A 24,249-nucleotide genomic window follows, 5' to 3' on the forward strand; every position below is an offset into this window, starting at 1 on the left:
CTCTAAACCACAAGGAAAATACACAAAGACATTTGATGAACTACATGGATTTAACCTGCACATGTTCTAATATTACTTTTAAAACCTTAAAACAAGACTTTGTATAAAGAGAAATCATTCTCAGATCCACCTGAACTTTTATAAGATTTGGCTATCAATGCAATACCAAAAATATGTAGGTTGTATGGAAAAAATATGATTTACTCCCAATACCCTTTATTTCATGTTAATAATATGACGAAGCATTTAACCCATACACTTCACTATATGATACACAATGAAGAACTGTAAATCTATAGCAATATGGAAAAATACATACTCTGAACTATGTAGTGCACCAGGTCAGCAACCTTAAAGCAGCAGCTGGAGGGGTGAAGCAAGTGCTTTAGAGTCTACGCTGGAGCACACATTTTATATATGATTACATTATCTAAATATTTCTTTATTTTTCATTTCAATAAATTACACCAGCTTCTTCATAAACTCACACACAGTAAACAATATACTTAAGCACAAGTGTCTGGTCAGGTAAAAGCTAAAGCTTTTAAAAATTATTTAAATAACAGTGCAGTGCTGATATATGTAATAAACAGCTTAAATAATAATGTGCACTCATAGATCTCAACCAGTAATTCAACCAGGCAATGCTAACATGGCTATCTGTTTATTAAACCAACGACAAAATGATTGCTTTTATTTACGTAGGAATAGATTGACAACTTGCAAAAGTCTGTTAATTAATGTAAGTAGTTTAATCACTGGCTTAACACTTAAATAAAAAAGTAGTCATTTTAGTCAGATTATTTTGTTACATGTTAGGTGTTTATTTATTCTGAAGCTTTTAGAGAATGAAAATGCTTTAATACTAATGTGTTTGAGATAAAAGATGGCTAAAGGTGGAGGGCACTGATACAGCTAGTATGCTATCAGATCCCAGGATAATGACCTTTACACTAATTAAACACTACAGTAACAGAGTAATCTATTTCTGAATGTGTGTAATTAAATTATATTTCAGTTTTTCTGTGGTCCTCTATACACATATTTTTACATGTACAGTGGACTGAGGCAAATGATTTGCCACTATTGTTATATATCGATATATAATATATTTTTATAGTTTTTAGAGTCCATTTACCCACCTTTAATTTACACACATCATTCTGTTTACCTATAAATGTGAGCAAAATATATATTTATAGTAAAAAACAAAATAATAATGCAATTCAGAGACTACAAATTAATAACTTTGGTGATTTCATGCAGCATTGCGGTTCAATTGGGCACTGGACTAGTAATCATAAGGTTGCTGGTTTGAGCCCCACCACTGCCAGGTCGCCACTGCTGGGCCCTTGAGAAAGGCTTTTAACCCTCAATTGCTTAGACTGTATACTGTCACAGTACTGTAAATCACTTTGGATAAAAGCGTCAGCTAAATGCCAAAAATGTTAAATGTCAATTTTGGCTTATTCCTCTGATATACTAATACCACCCCAACCAAGCCATAATCCAAATCACTCCCCATTCTACAAGATACAAGAAGCTGCAGAACATTTTCCCTTTTCATGTTTTACTACTACTTCATCCTGGTCAGGTTTGGGGTGTGTTCGCATTCTCTGGTAACACTGGGAGAAATGCAGTAACACCCTAGACAGGAGGCCAATCCATTGCAGGGCCTCGGCCATCCCTCCCTCGGACAAAGTCAATCGGATCTGTAAGTAGACACCCGACCGGCCCAAGCACTGCAGGGGATTCGAACCCTGGATTTCACCGGTAGTGTAGTGGGCTACTGTATTTTACTGCCGGGCCAGCAGAGTTCCAGCTGCAGAACCAAAAGAACTAATCTTACTAAATGAATTGATCTTAACACATCTGTGTTTATATCTGGATTTATTTTTTAAATATGCAGTTTTGTGTGTTAATGCACTAGACTAAAATCCAGGTTGCTTGATTACATTTCCCGCTTTAACATCATACAAGTTCCTAATTTGATAAAAATCAGATTATTAATGTGAATGTAAACACAGTAATGGTTAGCATTGTTTGGCTGAATTACATTTGCATCAATAACCAAGGCAAACTGCACCAATGCACTGACAGTCCACACTGATAGGACACACAGCAAATCGAACATGCTAAAACAAGACAAACTGATTTCAGAAGCACTGCAGAAGTCTGAGCAAAGAACAAACTAAATGGATCAAAAAATATTCCTTCACATTTCCGGAAAACAGAGCACTTTCTTATAGGAGTTCACTTGGTTTTGTGTCAGGTCCTTCCAGCAGGAGTCTCTGATTTGCATGTAAAGAGACTGGCAGGTCTCATGCAACTCGGACATGAGGACACATAGTTCGAGCAGATGATTTTAAACATGATACCACTGTATCAAAGTCAGTGCTGTACAAGTCATGTAAAAATATGTTTCAAATACACAGTGATTCAGATTAATCGTCTAATAAACAGTAAATCCATCATCGTTTCTCCACCAAGCTTCAATCAGACGCCCTCCACCTGGGAATGGATCTTAGCAGAGCTAGGGACCTTCCAAGGGCCAGGGGTTATGGGAGCTTTTTTGCTGTTGGTGTTGCCATTCCAGGAAGTCTCCGGGGAAACACTGGTTGATCCTCTGGTATCTGACTCTTTGAGCCTTTCTCTCTGGCCCCTGTAGTCTAGGGTAGCAGTCTGAGGCTCTGGCATGACCCTTTCATTGTAGAGCTGGGAATTGGACCGCTGAGGCCCGACCTCTCTTTTCTTGTGATGTCGCTCATGATGTGCTCTGGTGCTCTCAGGCCTGTTCTCGCCGGTCTCTCTGTCCTGGCGGAGGTCAGTTTCCTCTTCGTATCTCTGCTCCTGGGTCAGTCCATAGCTATAATAAGGATTTTGAGCATCAAAATACCTTTGTGGTTCCTCATGCCCCTTAGGTTGTCTGGTGCCAGTCTCATGCTCCTTTCTGGGGCTCTTTTTAGAGCTTGCTGAGCGTGTCTCTCTGCTTTGCTGCCCTTGGGGTTTCCTCTCCATGTAGACATCCAGACTCTGCATGCTGGAATGAATGTTCTTGTTTTCCGCAGGTTTCCTAGGGCTTTGTGAACGCTCATTCACATCCAAAAATGAAATGTCTGCACTCCACGGACTAGGCGGGTTGTCACTGAGGGACAAACTGGAATTACTTGACCTGGGTTGGGATAGGGGATCTCTGGGGTATTGATGCTGCCTGCGGGTGCTCTCAGAAGGCAAGAGAGAGGCGACAGGCATGGATGCTAGCATTGACGGCTCATCGGGTGCAGGATATTTTGAGAAGTTTGAAGGTGGCGTGTTCACCATCTCCATTACATCTGAAATAAATGTAAGGTATTCTAGTTACAATAACTTAATAAAAAATAGGGTATTTAGGTGTTTACAATAATTTTTTTACACCTGTTTACTTAATGTTATGTATAAATTTGGCATTTGGCAGAGTTGGGTTGGGTAGCATAAATCTTGCTTGATGAAAGTATGGTTTAAACTCAAGACTTACAAATGCTACACCAATGGTCATAACATTCTCTGCTTGCTAGTTAAAGCAGTCATGTAACCACATGACCAAAAGATATGTATACAACCCTTCTAAGTCTTTAGGAGCAACAACAGCTCAGTCATGAAGCTTGCAGGACTGTTGAGAGCTCAAAAATCAGTTCCAAATGAGCTATTTGACTGAAGCATCACAGCTTGAGTTTCCAAAGCCAAGCCACTCCATCTGCAATGGCAGGTTTTAGCTGAAGGTGTATATCAGAGCACCTTTGTACTCTGAAGCAAAATATGTCCTCTAAAGCGTAAGTTCTCAAACTCTGGGTTGCGACCCTTGGGGGGGTCTAGAACCCAAAAAAATGGGTTGCAGAGAAAAATAATAATAATAATTTACCTCTTATGGTGGCTTTGCATTACATGTGGTAAACCACAGTGGGACCAGATTGCCACCATTTTCATTAATTAAGTATATTTCTTTTTGTGTTTGGTTTTGATGCATTGCTTGTGTTGTCAGGGTTGCAGTATAAATCATGGACAGAACGTCGCTTGATAAAAAAGTCTGGCATCATTTGGATGATGGGAACCGGTACTGTTTTGATGGCTTGGGCCTTTGAGAGAAGTTTAAAGCTTAATCCTACAGCATCCCTAGAAATTCTGAAGATGCTTTCTTGTTTAAGCGTGACACTGCCCCCAAGAATAAAGCAGGGCATATAAAGAAAAAGTTTGGTGTGGTCGGAAATAATGGACCTTCAATTAGCCCTGAACTTATCCCCATCCAACACATTCTGGGTAATTTGGGACACCTCTTTTTACTCTGATCTTGTGCCTGTAATGGAAGAAAATCCCTACAACAATACTTCAAAATCTAGGGGAAATCTCTCTGAAACCTTGGTTGGCCATAGTGTACCATTGGGTGCCTTCATACTTTCAACCACATTGTGTGTCATCATACTGCCCAGCCATGTTACTCTTAAGGTTCGAGAATAAAGGAATGATTATTGATTATGGTAAAATGAAATCAGAGTAACAATGCAAGGCTTAAAGCGAGAAGAGCGATGTTTACCAAAGCTATTAAAGACAGACGGAGAAAAGTAGAGCGGTCTTTAGTGATGTTCTGGTTTCATGTAGAAGCACAGGGTGGAAGAAGAGTTCAGACCTACAAAAGAGACAGAGAAAAAAGAGAAGAGAAGCAAAGACCACATGTAAAAGTGAGACAGCCAGCGAGAGATGATGGATTGAGAAAGATGTATGAAAATAGAAGCTTTGTGACAGTGCTATCTCTACACACGAACAGCATGCTGAGTGCATCCGAGCAGGTCAGGAGATGGAATGTTTAGATAATGTGTGTGAAGAAAGAGCTGTAAAGCAGCATCTAAACTACCTACTACACTTCCGGCGCCGCAGTGAGTGGCTATCTATCTATCTAATCTATCTACAATAAATCTGACCAGTAAGTTCACTATTTAAGTACAAACTTCATTTCTGTAAAAGTTGGGATGTTTTGTAAAATGCAGTAAAAACTAGAATCTGTGATTTGTTGCTTCTACTGAAACTTTATTTATTTGACAAAAGTACAAAGAACAGATGTTTAGTGTTTTTACTGTCTTACAATTTGATGAGTTCAGCACATTTAAAAAAGCTGGGACAGAAGTGTGTTTACCACTGTTTTATACACTTTTTAATTGTTTCAAAACTGAGGATATAAATTTTTACTGGTCTGCAATTGGAATTGTTGCTCATTTTTCCTTGATCCAAGATTTCTGCTGCTCAACAGTCAGTACTTGCCATTGTCTGATTCTCCTCCTCATGATGTGACATACATGGAACAAAGAACATGTATGGCACATCATTCTTTGTATGGAAAACAGACTAACACGTGGACTCATCTGACCATAACATACGTTTCCACTATCTTTCGGTCCATTGGAGATGAACTCAGGACCACAGTAATCAGGAGTATTTTTGCACTTTCACTTTGCATAACAGAGTTGTAGATTGTATTTCTAGATGCAGCGGTGGACTGTGTTAAATGACAACGGTTTTCAGAAATATCAGAAAATCACAGATTCTTGCTTTCGTTGAATTCTACAAAATTTACAAAATGTCCCAAATGTCCAGATATGTGGTTTTGTATAGAACTTCCAATTTCCTTGTGTTCTGTTTGGATCTTTAGGCTTCTTAATGACTCTTAATGACCTCTAAATGTATCCATTCATCTTGTGGCTGGCCATTCTCTTCCTTTTTTACCTTTAACTCTTCCAAGCATAACTGTGCTTTCCAATGACTTGGTTCTTTCCATAATGTGTCCAAAATAATAGAGCTTCAGTTTGACTATCTAGGCTTTAAGTGAGAGCTGAGGTTTGATTTGGCCAATGTTTGAATATGGGTCAGTATGTTTGTCCATTTCCTGTCATAACTGTACCTTGTCAATAAATACATTATATATGAAAAATTAATACATTTTTATTGTACATTTTTGAGCAGAGGGGTCACAGACAGAAATAAAATTTACTAATTTACTAATTTACTATTTACAGTACTACATTGTGGTCTCTGGATTTGGTAACTGGCAGTACTTGTAGATTAATGGTGACTTACTATGGTCAGGAATTGGGCCCTGCCCAAGCCGCAGCAGCAGCAGCACTTTGTTGCCTCCCGCCTGGATCAGCTCGATGGCTCGTGTGTGTGTAATACCTTGTGTAGGCTCGGCATTGATCTCCACTATCTGATCTCCCACCTGTAGTCACAAGCATCCATTAGACCATTCTGTATTACCAGTATAACCAATCCTCTTATACAAACATACTATTATAGAACCACGCTGGTTTATAACAGGGGAATAACAGCCATTTATTCAGAATGTTATGGTTTAGAGTTTAGACCAGTCATAAAGACTACTTTTCTGCTGCTCAACAGTCAGTAGTCACCGTTCTCCTCTTCATAATGTGGCATACATGGAAGAAAGTACTCAATACTTCTTTTTTTTTGACTCATCTGGCCACAACCACGTTTCCACTGTCCTTCGAATCATTGGAGATGAGCTCAGGCCCGAAGAACTAAGAGTATTTTTGTAGAGGATTGATGTACAGCTTTCTTGTTGCATTATAGTCTCAGGTTGCATTTCTTGATACAGCGGTGGACTGTATTAAGTGACAACGGTTTTCTAAAATACCACTGAGCTCATGTGGCTGTATTTATCACAACAGCATTAAACTGCTTTAAAAAGATTTATTTTCCATTCACTGCTACGGAAGCATATCACCCCCTATCTGCATTAGCATTGGTTATAAACTTACATGTATTCTGCCATCCTTTAGCGCTGGGCCGTCTTCAGCTAGCCTCAGAATGAACAGCCCCATGTTGTACTCCTTCCCTCCTCGCAGACTAAAACCAAAGCCACGTGGCCCCCTCTCTAGCTCCACAGGAATACAGCCCTGCCAAAAACAGATTTTTAACGTCATGTTTTACACACTTTGGTTACATTTATTACAGGACGGGTAGTTACTGGTTAACACAAGATACACAACAGTCATGGACAATTTTGTATCTCTAATTCACCTCACTTGCATGTCTTTGGACTGTGGGAGGAAACCGGAGCTCCCGGAGGAAACCCACGCAGACAATGGGAGAACATGCAAACTCCACACAGAAAGGACCCGGACGGCCCCACCTGGGGATCAAACCCAGGACCTCCTTGCTGTGAGGTCCTGGGTTTGATTCCCAGGAGAAGACTGACCCATGCTAAATTAAAACCTTTAAAGGGACAATGCAGACATGTTTTCAAGTACTTGACTGAGTGTCTTGTCACTTGCACTGTAGACCCTGATGGAATAAATGTGTTTTTGTGTATTATGTAAATACAGAGTACACGGTTGAGCACAACTCCCCCACTTCTGTTCTGGTTTCAGACACAGTGTCAATCTTCCAGTGCAAATTAAAAACATACTTATTTACCCAGGTGTTTGATTAGTCTTTATAAACCAGGCGTGCATCAAGTTTTTTGTTCGTTTGTTTCCAATCAGCATAATATGATTTACAAAACACATGTATTGGAAAACACTGGGAGTAATATGAACTCAATGTTATATTAGATTAATCAACAAACCCAGCAAAGCATTACCTGCTTGGGCCCTGAAGTGATCATGGTGCCAGTATCACTCCTGGGTAGAGACTTGTGGTCAGTCCAGGCCACACCCTCTTCTCGCTCCTCTTTGTCTGGGCCATTCCTAGACTGTTCAAGTCCTCTATAAATGAAGAAAATGTTGGGAAAATGTCATTAAATGGCATTTTTCCTGTAAATCAGCCATGTAGCCTTGCTTAAACATATATAATGCATCACATGACCCCACTGACCAGGCCTACAGGATAAAAAGGTGACCCGTCTAACAGGTTCAAAACCCCCTGTGGTAGAGGTGTGATGATTAATGCAGTTATTCAAGAAAGCTTTTGAGAGACAAGCTGAGTGTGTGTGTGTGTGTGTGATTGAGTGGCTTGTTGGCAATGACCATGTACCTGTCATCCTTGCTGGCAGGCTGCTGGGCGATGGCTTTGTGCTGAGTCACTGGGCTCTGCTTGGCTGAGCTCGTGGCTGATGGGGGTCCGCTGTGCTCTGAAAAATAATAGGATGGTCGATGGAACATTCTGCTAAATTGCTTTTCTTGAAGAGAAAAAAGTAATATCGATACACACAAGGTAATCAATATAGGAAACTGTATTGCCCTGAATTTATGGCTTACCTTCCTCGGGCAGCACGGTGAGGGTGACCGTGTTGCCGGCCTGTTTGATCAGCTGCACTATGTCATTGTGCGAGAGCTCTACGATTGATTGGCCATTGACGGCGGAGATTCGATCACCCACTTTAAGCTTGCCGGAGCGTTCAGTGGGGCTGCCCTTGATGATCCGTCCAATCTTATGTGGAATTACTAAAGATAGAGAAGGAGGTACAGGTACAGAGTGTAATTCTTATCTATAGTGTGTGACAAAAATAAAGAAAATCCTGTATAAATATGTGAAGAAATAAACTATATGGTGGGGAAGTGGCATTTTGCTCATTGACTTTCTATTAAACATTTGAGTAAATTAGGGCTTTAGTTTGTCCTCCCTTGTAATAAAGAGATAATATTAAAAACTACTACTACTACTATGTAAAATAGGCTAGTCCATCAGTGCTGAGCTTTCAGCTCTGCTATCAGCTACAAACTAGCTGCATACTAATTAAACAAATGCTTTGGATCATTGTTTTAAATGACACTGTGTTTCCAAGGGTACAAGCTTATACACCGCTGGTTTACACATGGGTGTAAAAGGAGCTTTAGGAAGATTAAAACACAATAAAATAATCAGCGTTAAAGAGCGTGATCAATTCAGACGCTTAGTACTTCTCACCTCCTGGTGGAGGTTTGTTCTTTGAGGTGAGGATGACGAAGCCGAAGCCCTCGGTGTCCTTGCGCTGCAGGGTGACATCATACTGCTCCGGCTGGGGTGGAGCGAGCACATCAGTGCGCGATGGTCTGGGAGAGCCGTTAACCTGGGGATGAGTTGGGAGGGACTGACCACCGTCGTCCTCTCTTCCTTCTGTAATAGAATAAACACATTCTGTACTGACAAACATGTACAAACATGCCACATCCAACAATACACTTTATACCATGCCTACGGAAAATGCTTGCTTCTGATTGGCTGGCTGGTGTGTATTAATTGTAATTGTGTAATAATTCTTATGATTGTAGTGTGCAATTTTATCACTGTGTTATCCTGCTCAGGGTCTCGGTGGGTACCCTGTACAGGTCGCCAGTCCATCACAGGGACTGGCCATCCCTCCCCTGAACATAGCCAATTATGTCTGTGTAAGTGCCCAGCCGGCTGATAGCACCTGCCGAGATTTGAACCTGGTTCTTGGCAGTGGTGGCCTAGTATAAAATATTAAATTTAAAATAATTTGTGCAAACCACCTGACTGTAAAATTCTGTCATTTTTGTCACACGTATGATGGTCATTAAATACAAGTAAGTGTGTCTGCTGAAGACAAACCTGGGTAGGTGAGCTTCCTGCGCACGGTCAGCATAACCTGGCCATTGCGGGCAGCATTGGTCATCAGATCCAGGACTTGCTTGTGGGATTTTCCTTTTACGGGAACCCCGTCGATACACATGAGCTCATCGCCTGCCCGCAGACGCCCATCCTTCTCTGCTGCTCCCAGTGGAACAATAGCGCCAATATATACCTAAAGAACAGCTTGAGTTTTACACATTTGTATAAAGCTGCAATATTTCATGTTCAAAACAGATGTGGTGATTATGTAGACTGCACTGGCACTGCACATCATTTTGTAATAATTAAACAACCAAATGATATTGTTCACCTTTAAGGTTCATAATGGCCAAATAATAGCTAAAGGTTATTAATATTTTAACAATGTCAGTCAGTGTGTTAGCAAAACAACCTGTGAATAGCTCATCATCCAGCATTGCCAGTGTAGGATTTTAGAGAATCAGTATTTTGCATGTTGAGTTATGAGACATAAAATAAAGACTCACTGGCTGATCTGGTCCCTCTCCACCCAGTACTCTGAAGCCAAAGCCAGATTCCTGGTTCCTCTTAATAAAAACGTCTAGGTCCTTGGTGTTGGCAGCTGCAAGTATGAGGGAACAGTGGTAAAAGGTCAGGGTCAAACCATACTAAAATTTATAATACTACACCATAACATTGTAAACTGGTATTATAATTTAATACCAAAATGTAGGTATAGTATAGCACAATATAGTACAGTATAATACAGTGTAGCACATATAATATAAAATAGTATAGTATAATATAGTGTATTATCGTATAATATAATATAGTATAGTACAATAGTTCAGTATATTATAATATAGAGTAGTATAATATAGTATAGCACAATGTAGTGCAGTATAGTATAACAGAGTAGTATAGTATAATATAGTATAGTACAATATAGTGCAGTATAGTATAATATAGTACAGTATAGTACAATATAGTATAATATAGAGTAGTATAGTATAATATAGTATAGTACAATATAGTTCAATACAATATAGTGCAGTATAGTATAATATAGAGTAGTATAGTATAATATAGAGTAGTATAGTATAATATAGTATAGTACAATATAGTTTAGTACAATATAGTGCAGTATAGTATAATATAGAGTAGTATAGTATAATATAGAGTAGTATAGTATAATATAGTATAGTACAATATAGTTTAGTACAATATAGTGCAGTATAGTATAATATAGAGTAGTATAGTATAATATAGAGTAGTATAGTATAATATAGTATAGTACAATATAGTTTAGTACAATATAGTGCAGTATAGTATAATATAGAGTAGTATAGTATAATATAGTATAGTACAATATAGTTCAGTACAATATAGTGCAGTATAGTATAATATGAGTAGTATAGTATAATATAGAGTAGTATAGTATAATATAGTATAGTACAATATAGTTCAGTACAATATAGTGCAGTATAGTATAATATAGAGTAGTATAGTATAATATAGAGTAGTATAGTATAATATAGTATAGTACAATATAGTTCAGTACAATATAGTGCAGTATAGTATAATATAGAGTAGTATAGTATAATATAGAGTAGTATAGTATAATATAGTATAGTACAATATAGTTCAGTACAATATAGTGCAGTATAGTATAATATAGTGCAGTATAGTATAATATAGAGTAGTATAGTATAATATAGAGTAGTATAGTATAATATAGTATAGTACAATATAGTTTAGTACAATATAGTGCAGTATAGTATAATATAGAGTAGTATAGTATAATATAGTATAGTACAATATAGTTCAGTACAATATAGTGCAGTATAGTATAATATGAGTAGTATAGTATAATATAGAGTAGTATAGTATAATATAGAGTAGTATAGTATAATATAGTATAGTACAATATAGTTCAGTACAATATAGTGCAGTATAGTATAATAGAGTAGTATAGTATAATATAGTATAGTGCAATGTAGTGCAGTATAATATAATATAGTATAGTACAATATAGTAAATATACAGTAGTATAGTACAATATAGTACAGTATAGTATAATATAGTATAGAATAGTACAGTATAGAAGAGTATAAAATAGAGTGGTATAGTATTATATAGTGTGCTATAATGTAGTACATTATACTTTATAGTATGGTGTAGCCTAGTAAAATATGGTAAAGTATAATATGGTGTAGTGTAATATAATATAGCACAGTATAGCTTAGTACAATATAGTATAGTGTAGTATAGTATGGTTTGTTTAGATGCCCTACCGGCTGACCGCACTTCTGAAATTCAAATTCAGGATCCATCACTTTATATAGTCTACAATATGGTATGTACATACTAGCTAGTCCTACAGTATTAGCAGCCGCTACGTGGCATTCTCTTTATGTTTGGGTGAGTGATAAACATGTATGATGAGTAACTCACGCTTGCTGTCATGCATAGCTTTGGATTTGAGGTAGAGCTCAGATGGGTCCAGTTTAGGAGAGTTGGAGCGTACCACAGCGGGAGGAAAGGGAAGCGACTGAGGGATCGGCTCAGCAGGGACCGGACTCTCTGTTTTTACCACGTTGGGGGGTGCTTCTGGGTGCTTCTGGGTCACTGTCGTAGGCATGGCAGTGGCAGACTAACACACAAATACAGTTGTCAAGCTTCAGCAAAATTATAAAGTCTTAGTTACTATAAATACATTCCAGAGGCTTCCAGTGGAGTCATTTTGAGTATTCACTGCTATCATGAACACGGGCTCGACTGCTTCAATAATGCAGGCCGATTAAACCGTGATCAAAGCTGCGCCTCAGGTTTAGATGTCTCACCAGGCTGCAGCACAAGTACGACTTCAATCTGCACTAAGTGGGATGAAGTTCTCTGACTAAAGGCTTGGGAATTATGCATAAGTGAATAATGCAGAGCTATCTTGAGCTCGACCCAACTACAGCACAGCCGTTTCATTATTCATCACCCGTGTCATCATTAACAGCACGGCCTGCTATCATTAGAGCTTCCAAACCCCAACCCTGAAGTGGGTGTGTGTTCCTTCACAATGATTCTGTAATTAAAAGCTGTTGGATGAACTTACTGGCTTCAGAGACTTCACAGGAGATGTCTGACCTGCAGGAGAGAACAAAAGAAAGAGAGAAAGAACAAAACTTAAACTTGTTTCTGTATTAAATAGATGACTGAAACATTTGAGAATGTACTGTAGTTTTTTTATATATGACATCAAACACTGGGTCAAACACTGGGTCAAAATTCACATACAGTACATCTAATATTGGGTTCTCTCTTTGCTTTTTTCACCCTAATAGCTAAGCTTAAGCCACAGCTTTATTTAAATCCTTGACCTTTTTACTAGCAGAATAAGTAGGTTTTGATCGGACTTTTTTGTACAGTCCACATATTCACGGTAGGTTGAGGTCAATGAAAATGGTAAAGCCGTTTCTATTTTAGACAGCGCTGGCTTTTACAAAGACAGATCAAAATCTCATATATTAGTGTTAAATTGAGTCTGAGATTTGGCAACCTGTTTTTTATACTGATCAAACCATTCAGTTTGCTCTCACTCCCTGTGGATCGATTCCTTTGGGGCATTGCCAAGATAAATCAATTAATTCCAATAGTATAAAAATGCCCCATCATACTGATCAGCATAATGTTGACTCTCCTTCTTTTTCCCCTCAGCATGATTCAAATTCTAGGGAACGGGAGAGAGAGAGAGACCCCCTTTAAAAGGTAAAAACAACAGTTTGGGAGAAGAAGTGTTAGTTAGCTAATATACAGTATAAAGTTGCCTCCCCCTAATTCACACTCCACCCATAGCACTGTTATACACTGCAATACACTATATGGCCAAAACTATGTGGACACCTGACAGTGAACCTACTGGAAAAACAAACACAGAACCACCCACCCTTCCAAATTTGTGTCCAATCAGTCAAAAGAGTATTTCTGAGCTCAGGCACTAATGTTGGACAAGCGAGTCTGGCTTACAATTGATGTTGCAGTTCATCTTTAAGATCGGGCTCTGTGCAGGCCACTGAAGTTCCTCCAAATCCAGCTTCTTAAAGTACGCCATTATAGACCTCACTTTGTCTATACTTTTTATAGAGCATGGTAGGATATCATTGCTTTTGTACACATTTATATTTATATATAGTGTATATATAGGGTTTTTCTGTCTAATTGTTGTTGTCATACTGCTGTATAATAGTAATTGCATTACATAGTCAATATTTTTTATTTTATTCTACTATTTTATTTATTCTGTTTACTGTAACACTCGAATTTCCCCATGGGGATCAATAAAGGAATCCTATCTTATTTCATGTACTTATTCAGAATAGTTACAGCACAGTGACTGACCACTGAGGGGCAGTAAACTCCATGCTGAGAGTAGAACTGGTGTAACGATGTAATGTAGAGGAACACTGAAGCAGACATTACATCTCTCCCTCTCTCTCTCTCTCTCTCTCTCTCTCTCTCTCTCTCTCTCTCTCTCTGTCTGTCTGTCTGTCTGTCTGTCTGTCTGTCTGTGTCTGTGTGTGTGTGTGTGTGTGTGTTTAACACAGATAATCAGACTACACAACAGCCAGACATGCTTTTATGGTCACATTATTGAATATGTAAACACTGGGTCAAAGTCAGCCGACTTGCACATGTTCTGAAGCATGTGGTAAAACACGCTAGCCCACCAGTGCTGAGATCTAAAGCTTGTGAGACTGAATTTCAGCTGTGCCTGTACAAAGATGGAGAATAATGGAGAGCAGTGCATGACTCTCCATACACAATCCTGATCCCCACCCGCCTCATGTAGGTGAAAAAAGTACCTGCCAACTAGTGACAAGTGTTAGTGTTAGTGACTAGTGGTGTGCAGCAGTAGAAGATTTAAGGATAATTGGCTATGACTGGATTGGGAGAAAATGCATAAATAGATATTAGTTAATAAATAGTTAATAAATAGTAATTATTTCAAAGAAAGACTCAGATAAGCCTTTTGAAGCAGGCTATCTTGTTGTATACATGACGTGGTAGTGGTAGTGCCATGATATGAAGTGTGAAATCACCCCATCTCCATTTGACCAAACTGTGTCATTAAAAGCTTAGTACATGTAGCTGTATAAGCTACATAGGCTTATGGCTGCAAAGTTTATTACTATAACGTTAAATTAACTGTCTGATTAAATAAGAAATTAAGTTAGCTAGATCTGCTTTAGTGTTTTAATACTCTCTGTCAGCCTAGACTTAGTGCGCTGATGAATGTAGAGTGCACAAGTATACTTTTAATGTATAAAAAGTGATAAGTTTAACGTGTCGTATCGCAGGTTGAGAACCAATTATGTAATGAAATTGAAATGTAAAGCTCTCTGACAGCCCTATTACTCATGCTGCCATTATTACATTAATATATATTACATTATTGCTCTGCTAACCCGCTATAACAGCCCAGAGCACTGGAGTTTCTGCTCCTCTTGTACTGTGGATCTTAAGGATCATCTCAACAGGAATGTATAGTTCTTGCTAAATGCTCTCACACTCCCCCGCTCAGTTTCACATTGTCTACACATCTGCCAGTCCCACCACTACTGTTTTCTCACCTCTGTTTAGCGGCTGCAGTCGGAGTCTCATGCAAACATACTGTTCTTATTTTCTTTCACCAGCTACTTAACATTTACATCTACTGCTCCCTTACTTTTACATCTGCAGAGCTTTTTAGAATTTTTTCAGACTAAGGCTTCACAGCAAGAAGGTCCTGGGTTTGTTTCCCAGGCGGGGCTGTATGGGTCCTTTCTGTGTGGTGTTTGCATGTTCTCCCTGTGTCCGTCAGGGTTTCCTCAGGAAGCTCTGGGTTTCTCTCACAGTCCAAAGGCATGCAGTCAGGTTAATACTAAAATTGGCCTTAGATGTGTGTGTGTGTGTGTGTGTGGTAAGGTGTCTGCTCTGCAATGGACTGATGCCCTGTCCAGGGTGTTTCTGTGTGACTTGCAACCAATGAGAACTGGAGTAGGTTCCAGCACCCCTGGCGACCCTGATCAGGTTAAGCAGCTCAGAAATTGACTAGGATACAGGCCTAAATCATGCAAACTTCACAGTATTTGTAAAATGTGTGCAAGCTTGTGTAGTATGGACTAAGCATAAGCGAATATTAATTTTAAATACTGCTTCTTTTTGTACTCCTGCTCTCCCTATTATTTAATTTTATGCTTTATGCTTTTTGTTAGTGGTGATGAAGTGAAGCACAGCAACATATCTGTAGCTATAAAGCTCTTCCACACTAGAATTTAAGGTTGCTACATTATGTACTAATTTATTTTTAAAACATCAAGTGGGTTGGACATACCATCCAGTAACCCCCTAGCATTTAGTGGAATTTCTTCCTCGTTTTAACAACTGCAGAATATTAAGAAATATCTGTCAGGACAGTTGAAACACACACTGACCTCCTCGCAGTACAAGCAGGTTGACCTCCGCTCCGACGGGCAGCTCTTTGAGGATGTCCACCACCTGTGCGTGGCTCAGTGTCTGTACATTCTGCCGGTTAATCTCCTTGATCACGTCGCCCTTCAGGAGGCCACGACACCACTGTGCATCCAGGATCATCTTCACCTTCTGTCCCAGCGGGCAGTCTGCGATGGCAAACCCAAAGCCTCCGGGCCCTTTTGCCAATGACACGCTTACCAGCTCAGGATGCAGCAGTGTGGTCTCGGGGGTGCTCTCGTGACGCCCATCGGGGATGAGCGGCTGGCTAACAACTAATGGTGCCACTTCGCCAGCAGATTCGTTGTTCGAGTCCTCGGGTAGCGGGTAGCCGCGGCACAGCATCATGTCGACGTACTGGTTCACAGCAACTGATTGGAACATCTGCACCACATCAGCATGGGTCTTGCCGAGCACACATGTGCCATTGATGTCCACGATTACATCTCCTGGTAAAGAAAACAAATTAAGAGTAAGTGAGGTTTGATAACGTAAATAAACACATTTAAAAAACCATACATGAGAATTTTAAAGCTGCACATGAGTTCTTTTATGATGTTAATTAATACAACGAGGTTGGGGTAACATGGCTGGGTGTAAAAGAAGGATTCCACAAAGCCTCAGTCTTTGCACTTTTTGGCTCACAACTTGCAAAATTGTCAATCAGTTCAAAACACAACATTTGTCACTGCATTTCTGCAAATAATTTAGCTCTTTTGACTATCTACTGCCCAATATATTATAAAAAGATTCAGAAAGATCCAGTAAAATATCAGTCTGTGTAGAGCAAGGCCAGAAACCACTCCTCAATGAGTGGAACCTTCAAACTTTCAAATGAGAAACCATAATGCTACTGTGGCATATAATGTGATTTTATAGACATATGATATCATCAAGGTGACTTTCAGCAAATAATGTTACTCTGCACATGTTACAACAGCATGGCTATGCAAACGCAGAGTGCGTGTGCTTGACTAGCCTGGCTGCAGTACAAATATTTCTCCTTTTGAAATCATTATAAAGAAGAGAATCAAACAACAGCACAAACAACACAAACTGTTGAGCAGCTGAAATTTTGCATCAAGCCAGAATGGGCAAAAATTCCACTTGCAAAACTGTAAAAGATTAAAAGTGTAATTAATATGATAGATGATGTAACACAGAGGTAAATATGTCTCTGTCCACTTTATTTGTACTTTCGTCAGTTAAAGGTTTGAGAAAATTAAGAAATCACTGCTCTTGTTTTAACAGCATTTTACAAAATGTCCCAACTTCTTTGGAAATGGGGTTTGTAAACTGCTGAAAACTAAATGTAATTCAATACTGACAGAAAATAATTTTAGCTAACTAGTATGCTATGTTTCTAAAGGCTAAAGCTAAAAGGATGTGACTGTTAGGTATAAAAGTACTAACAACAGAATACTACTGAGTAAACTTGCAAGATGTTTGGTAGACATTTTAGGTACCCTGACCAACTGCTGGACACATTTACAGTACATTCTAGTATTTTTAATGAGAATAAAGACATAAAGAGGTTTAAACACTAGTCTTCCCAATAAAGGAATCCTACAATAATGACCAGTTTAGAGATAACTTAACACCTGACTTAGACTATTTAAAAAACAAACTTTAACAGCTTAACTGAGTTTACCTGAGAATCACGTCCCACAATTGGCATCCAAATCTCGAATAAAACGTAGATGTGTGTAACTTCACACTGTAAAGCCTGTCCAAACCACAAGACGTGTGACCTACTTCTAAAGATTTCAGACCTGTCAAATTAGGTAAAGCTTGAGGAACAGGTACCTGTTCTGTTGACACCACACCCATTTGCTAGCTCGGAAAGTCTGAATAATTAAGCCATTACCAAGAAAAGTGAAATAGAACACCAGTGGCATGACATACACAAACAGTAACTGGCTAAATCAGCAGACACCACTAACAGTAAACACTCGCCTCAAAACTATTCTTAATTTATACAATGAATGGAGTCAAATTTGCTCTGTGATAAAGATGTAACCTGTTTTTGCTTAGACACAAATGAATAATTACAATAAACATTTACAACATGAGTTAAATGAGTACTTTGTTTTCTGCATCTAATACAGTCAGGAGTAGATGTGTAGCCAGTAATATGGTCCTGTCATTAACGCATTGTAAGAATTGGGGGTTAAAATTTGCTGTATGCCTAATAAGTTCCTTCAAGCTTTGTCCTCCATACTGATTATCACTGAGCGCATGGCGCTCACACCGGCCAAAGCGGGCAGCAGGCTAGCACAAATAATCCCAGACACCCGTAAAGATCCCTGACACATTTTAACACAGTTCAGCAGTGGACTTTTACAAACAGTCTCACACATTCTACACGCTACATTCTTCTGCTATTCATTAGGACACCATAGCCAGACAAGGCAAGAAGGTGATTTTCCATTCAGTCCATTCGTTTCCTTTCTTAGACACAGTCAGTTGTCAGCTTGGCATCTGGTCAGGCTGATGGCACAGTCAGGATTACGTCTCAGGTGTGAGTCTCAGTGATATCAGCCTGGTTGGCTGGGTTTTCACTGGTCATTCATTCATTCATTCATTGTCTGTTTTACTATTGATTTATCCTATTTAGGGTCACAGTGGGTCATATTCACAGGCGAAAGGCAGAAAACACCCTGGACAGGTCACCAGTCCATCACAGAGAAACACACATTCTCACACACACACACACACACACACTCACACCCAGGGGGACTTTAGTATCTCCAATTGACCTGACTGCATGTGTTTGGACTGTGGAAGGAAACCGGAGTTCATGGGGAAAACCCATGCAGACACGGGGAGAACATGCAAACTCCACACAGAAAGGACCCGGACCGCTCCACCTGGGAATCGAACCCAGGACCTTCTTGCTGTGAGATGACAGTGCTACCCACCATGCCGTCCTGGTTATTGGTCAGTTGGTATTAAATAAAGCTATATGAAAAAACAAGCCAAAGCAAATGCAAACTCAAAAGTCTCCAGAAAGGAGAAAAATACTTTAAAAGTAATTTCTTTATAATGGTTAACCATGTGGAATTTCTCTTGTGCTCAACAGCTCCAATCTAAGCATTATTCAAGTATCAATTTTACGTTTTAGAGAGTCAAAAGTCTCTGGGGAAGAAAACGCAGAAGCATTAATTTCCTCATTCTGTAATTATAAGTGGTGGGCATTAGCACTCTGTAATTATTGGCGGGGCAGCTATTTTGTAATGCCAGTTCCCCTAGCCAATACAAAAACACTACATGGCCAAAAGTATTTGGACTTGCTGAGCCTGTCAGACTTCCCAATCCAAAATCACAGCCATTGATATGAAGTTGTCTTTCCACCCCCCTCAATGGACACAACAGCCTCCACTCATCTGGGAGGAGAAAGACTCTCTACAGTATTTTAGAGAGTGACTTTGAGATTCTAGTTCTTTTAGCTGTACAAATTGTGAACATACATGGAAGGAAGCATTTTGCATAACTGCGGCTTAATGATGAGTCAAACAAACCTGGGGTGATCTTGTTGTCCTGTGCGGCGGGTCCGTCCTTCAAGACGTTCTTCACCTGGAGGAACTCCTCTGGTCGGTCCCCACCGATGATGGTGAAGCCGAAACCTTGTGTGCTCTTCCTCAGAGCTGTGCGCAACATCACCCCCTGTAGCTGGGACGGGTCCCGTGTGAACCCCCTTCCAACGGCCTCTTCTGTAAGAAAAACAAAATGTTCAGGTTATGAGGTCTTGATATTACCTAATTACCAAGTGAATCATGTATGTATGTTTTTGATTTAATTTGAGAGCAACAGCCAGCAGGTTTGGCTAATAGCCATTCAGAAAGCATAACATTTAGCAGTATAAAAAACCCTAAAATCTCAGTCTAGCAGTCCTACATCACACACAATGCCAATTCGTGTTCTCTAGACTCCCGGAATTACTATTCTAAAAGGATGAATACACGCAGTATTATTCATTACATATTAGCATTTAATAAAAGTTCATGACTCCTCAGGCGTGTCTTCTATTTTCCGAGGGGTTGATTGCTCATTTTTGTCTTCTGTAATGGGCCGATGATGCTGCGTGCCCTGAATTGAACTGAAATTGGACACATTCATGTACAAACATAGTTTGAAGGTGAATTTTACATACACTTGGAGGAATAGAATACTTGGAAACACTTGGTGTGTGTGTGTGTGTGTGTAATGAAGAATGTTTACATCTACTTGATTAACTGATCATAGAGGGAACAAGTCATCCACTCTCAGGGTGACTGATTATAAATGTCAGAGTGTAATTAAAAAGTGTGTGTGTGTGTGTGTATGTGTTGGACAGGTCAGAACTGAAAGACCTTATTAAAGGTGACTGGGCATTGTGACTCTTACAGTCCCAACGTTTTTAAAACTGGGGTTGTTAAAGTACATTTATTCACCACACCTGTTTCACGGACTACTAGCTGATAAGCTGTAGTAATGTACATAGTGAATACAGGGTGAAATGTATAGACAAGAAGTGAATAAAGGATGAATAATAGTGGTGTCTGACCCTAAATTCATAGCATGGAATTGAAAGCAGAGCACGGCAATCCAAATGAAGGTGGGTTGCGTAATATAAAAATCAATACTGCAGAAACGAGTCCAAATGAAAGGAGCTTAAACAAAGCACTTTTGTAGAAACCCGAAGTACTTTCAGGACCACGAAGAGCCCAATTTTTCCTAATTACGTCCTTGAGTGCAGATTGTTTTACTTTAATAAATTACCACCATTATAACCGAGTTCCAAGAAGCCCTATTCACGTTTACTTTTCTTTACTAAGTGTAATGCAAGCAGACAGGTTTGCTCATTTTATTTTCATCACACGTTCAATACGTCTAAAAAAGATAAAGCTTTTTTATACCAGCGGGATAAAAGTATTTATATCTGAAGTTAAAGCTTGTAAGAGACAGGTATGTCATGTCATGGGATTTGAATGATTTATGTTACTGTTCTTTTAGTGACTGCACGGATCAAATAAAGTAAAAACTTTTTATTTATTTATTTAAGTTCTGTAGTGTCCTTTAACTCTGTGACATTGTCCTCTATTTTCTCTCTAGTGATTGCCATTGACAAAAGCTAATGACTTCACTGTGTCCATCCATACAGACATTCATTTCATTGAAAGAATTGTGGGGCATCCAGGTGGCACAAGACCAGAATAAAGTGGGATCTTTTTTTATGCATTTTCTCCCTTTTTATCCTTATTTTTAGCGCATCCAATTTGTACCCAATTGCGTTATGCTTCCTCTCTACTGGTGCTGACCTCCGCCCCTGATTGAGGAGAGCGAACTGACACACGCCCCCTCCGGCACGTGCGCAGTAGCCGACTGCATCTTTTCACCTGCACAAGGAGAGTTCATATGCGGATCAGCCTTGTGCACGGAGAGCCACACCCTGATCCGCATTATTCCTCTACTCTGTGCAGACGCCATCAATTAGCCAGCAGAGGTCATAATTGCATCAGTTATGAGGTCCCTATCCAGCATTTCCCTTCCCTGAATGAACAACAGCCAAGCGGATGGCAGAGCTGAGATTCAATACGATGTATTTAAAATCCCAGCTCTGGTGTGCTAGCGTGTTTTACCACTGCGCCACCTGAGCGGCGGGAGTGGGATCTTTGATGCTGTGTGAGGACCCTGGTTGCCTGTACAGAAGTAGAGGAATGCGGAGAGCAGTGCGTGACTCTCCATGTGCAAGATTGGCCTCACATGTGAATCCATTGAAGTATGGGCAAATAAGAAGGTTCGGAGGGAGTGTGTCATGCAAATATTCTCTCTTTGGATGCATTCAGGGTCCCCAGCAGCGGAAGACTAATTAGCTATACTAAACTGGGAGAAAAAGGGAGAAAACGCATAAATAAAATAGTAAAAATGGTACAAACTATAACTTAATGCTGGAGGTGACAAAGCTTCTGAAACAATAGACCTGATCTGAACTCACCTGGCAACCCATCAAGCATGACAGCAGCTGTATGAATGAAACCCAGTGACAGATAAAGCCATAACGGGTAAAAAAAAATCAGCTAGTTAAAGGCACTGAAGTGAGGGGAAAACTTTGAGGCAGTTTGACAGAACTGATGGTTATAATACACACCATCAGTGTTCTTCATTTGTACATGCTGACAATAATTGGGTGCCAGTTAAAAACGTGTGCTTTTGGCACTTCTATAATTGGCACCTTCTACTTCCACTCTAGATGTAGTGAGGGGATTGCAATGTTTTTTTTCCTGATTTCAGAGCAACAGAAGCTGTGTTTGTATACTTACAACGATATTATTTTAAAGTTTTGGTAGTAATCAGATTATTTAAATGGTCAAGAAGATATACTCTGCTATACCTTTTTCTCCTTTTCCTCTATTTTCCCCTTTTCCCTCCAAATTAATCATGTCCAATTCCCCAATGCACTTGCTAACTGAGTTGGGGCACAAGCTAGCACATTCCTCCTTTTTATTGAAAAGTAATACATTTACGGCTGTATGTTTTTCATCACTGCTTGTGCCAATGCCCTGACCAGACAGTAGGCATCACAACTGCAGCAGGACTCCCTTTCTGGCCCTCTGTTTCTCATACATGGCCAAATGTGTCTGCAGAGCACTGGACCAGGCTGGTGGCATCACCCAGACTTGAACCTGGGTATCCATGGTGACAAACATCCACATGACAGAATAGCCCAAGTGCCCTTCCTCACTGGTCCATTTTTCGTTTGTACTGTTATGTCACATTAAATTATCCATATTGATACGGGCACAGGAAAGGCACCAACTGTTGTCATAATCACTAATAAGGAACTAGGAGGCCATGCCACAAGTTATATGATGTTATGAACTGCTTACAAAATAATCCAGTTTGCAAGCATATGAATATAACAGTATATTGAGGTTAATAAAAGAGGGGTATCAGGTCACTACCTGAGGGTATAGCTCCAGGCTGGCCGGCAGTAGGAATGTCCGGATTAAGCTTCCTCCTGGAGTCTTGCACTGGATTCTCAAATTGAGTTTTCTGATTGATGTGGCTGCAAGAAGAAAAACACAAACAAAATGAATAAAGCTGAAGCAATGGCATCACAAAGTGGATAATTCCCACCTTACCTGAATGAGAACAGCAGGACTGAACTACAGACTATTATACTAGTTTTGATCCTGATTTTGTTGACTAAGCTGATTAAGTTGAATTAATCAAGCATGCTCTATACTTACTGAATGGTGTGTTTGTGTAAGAGAGGTGGACCAGAAGGTGAATTTTACTGTCCTGCCTGAAATGAGGTTTTATGCAAACTAAACACATCCAAACGTAGAAACGAGTACATCTCTTCCTGGCTGACCTTGTTGCATAAACAGTCAGAGTTCTTCTTTGTTGTGTCTGCTTGGCAGCCGCAGCCAACCGAACAGCATAATAGTGACAGCAAAATTAAACATCGTGCTGCGGCCTTTCCTTTAGCAGGCATCCCTGTTTTTATTTTACCCAGCATGTGTGGGTGAGGAGTGGTAAAGGGGTGCCATTATGTGCCAATCATAGCTGGCATAAAAGCATTGTTGTCATTGCTGATTTTATTTTTTTACACTACCAGTGATTAAATAAAGGAACTACTGATTATAATTTAGTCTGAGCACCAAGAGCTTTCCTGTTTACTGTGGATTCTTACTTTATAAAGGATGACATTGAACCTAGCTAATGCACAAGCTCAGTTCAATGCTAGTCGTAAATGAACTGACTCCTTGCAGGATATTCATGGCACCTTCAACACTTGTTTGTTTATTTATTTGGATGTTTAATGCCACGTTAACCCCCTGGTTACATACATGGCAAGAAAGATAGTACGTCCCTTTAACAGTTTCAGTGTATAGCACCTAAAGCTTATGCTGTCTTCAGATCAGTATTTGTAAGGTGTTTGAGAATGATCTTTGCTTTGGTTTGGTTGAAGATTTCTTCCATTGTATTAGGTATGGACAGTTTCTGATGTTCCTGGAGGAACCCGGGGTAGTCTATTAAGAGTTTTATAGATAGGTGTTTGGCAGAGTTCCCCTTATTAAGTGCAAGTGTATTAAAAAGGTGTGTCCGATACAGAATCTGGTGTGTTACCTAGTGGATTCCTCTTTTCAGTTGTGTTCTTGATTTTTATTGTATATTTGGGCAAATTTGTGTCCCATTCAGTCCCTGGAACACTTGGAGTACCTCCAGCTGCATCTTTACACAGGCCAT

At 39.6% G+C, this 24,249-nt stretch overlaps 1 protein-coding gene across 1 annotated transcript in view; it reads right to left on the minus strand.

The window, feature by feature from the left end:
* Positions 1–1,256: 1,256 nt before the first annotated feature.
* Positions 1,257–24,249, minus strand: part of magi3a (membrane associated guanylate kinase, WW and PDZ domain containing 3a) — a 134,852-nt gene continuing 111,859 nt past the window's right edge. The window contains exons 8-21 of the mRNA XM_063015075.1: positions 22,959–23,062; positions 19,536–19,727; positions 15,978–16,463; positions 12,620–12,651; positions 11,968–12,166; positions 10,041–10,135; positions 9,535–9,727; positions 8,890–9,078; positions 8,241–8,426; positions 8,017–8,113; positions 7,625–7,748; positions 6,801–6,938; positions 6,103–6,241; positions 1,257–3,332 (exon numbers count right to left, since the gene is read on the minus strand). Of these exons, the coding sequence (XP_062871145.1) occupies positions 2,497–3,332; positions 6,103–6,241; positions 6,801–6,938; positions 7,625–7,748; positions 8,017–8,113; positions 8,241–8,426; positions 8,890–9,078; positions 9,535–9,727; positions 10,041–10,135; positions 11,968–12,166; positions 12,620–12,651; positions 15,978–16,463; positions 19,536–19,727; positions 22,959–23,062 (3,010 nt within the window). The 3' untranslated portion in view covers positions 1,257–2,496. The remainder of the gene's footprint in view (positions 3,333–6,102; positions 6,242–6,800; positions 6,939–7,624; positions 7,749–8,016; positions 8,114–8,240; positions 8,427–8,889; positions 9,079–9,534; positions 9,728–10,040; positions 10,136–11,967; positions 12,167–12,619; positions 12,652–15,977; positions 16,464–19,535; positions 19,728–22,958; positions 23,063–24,249) is intronic.

Source organism: Trichomycterus rosablanca, chromosome 19, assembly GCF_030014385.1.
Source record: "Trichomycterus rosablanca isolate fTriRos1 chromosome 19, fTriRos1.hap1, whole genome shotgun sequence".
Taxonomy (NCBI): domain Eukaryota; kingdom Metazoa; phylum Chordata; class Actinopteri; order Siluriformes; family Trichomycteridae; genus Trichomycterus; species Trichomycterus rosablanca.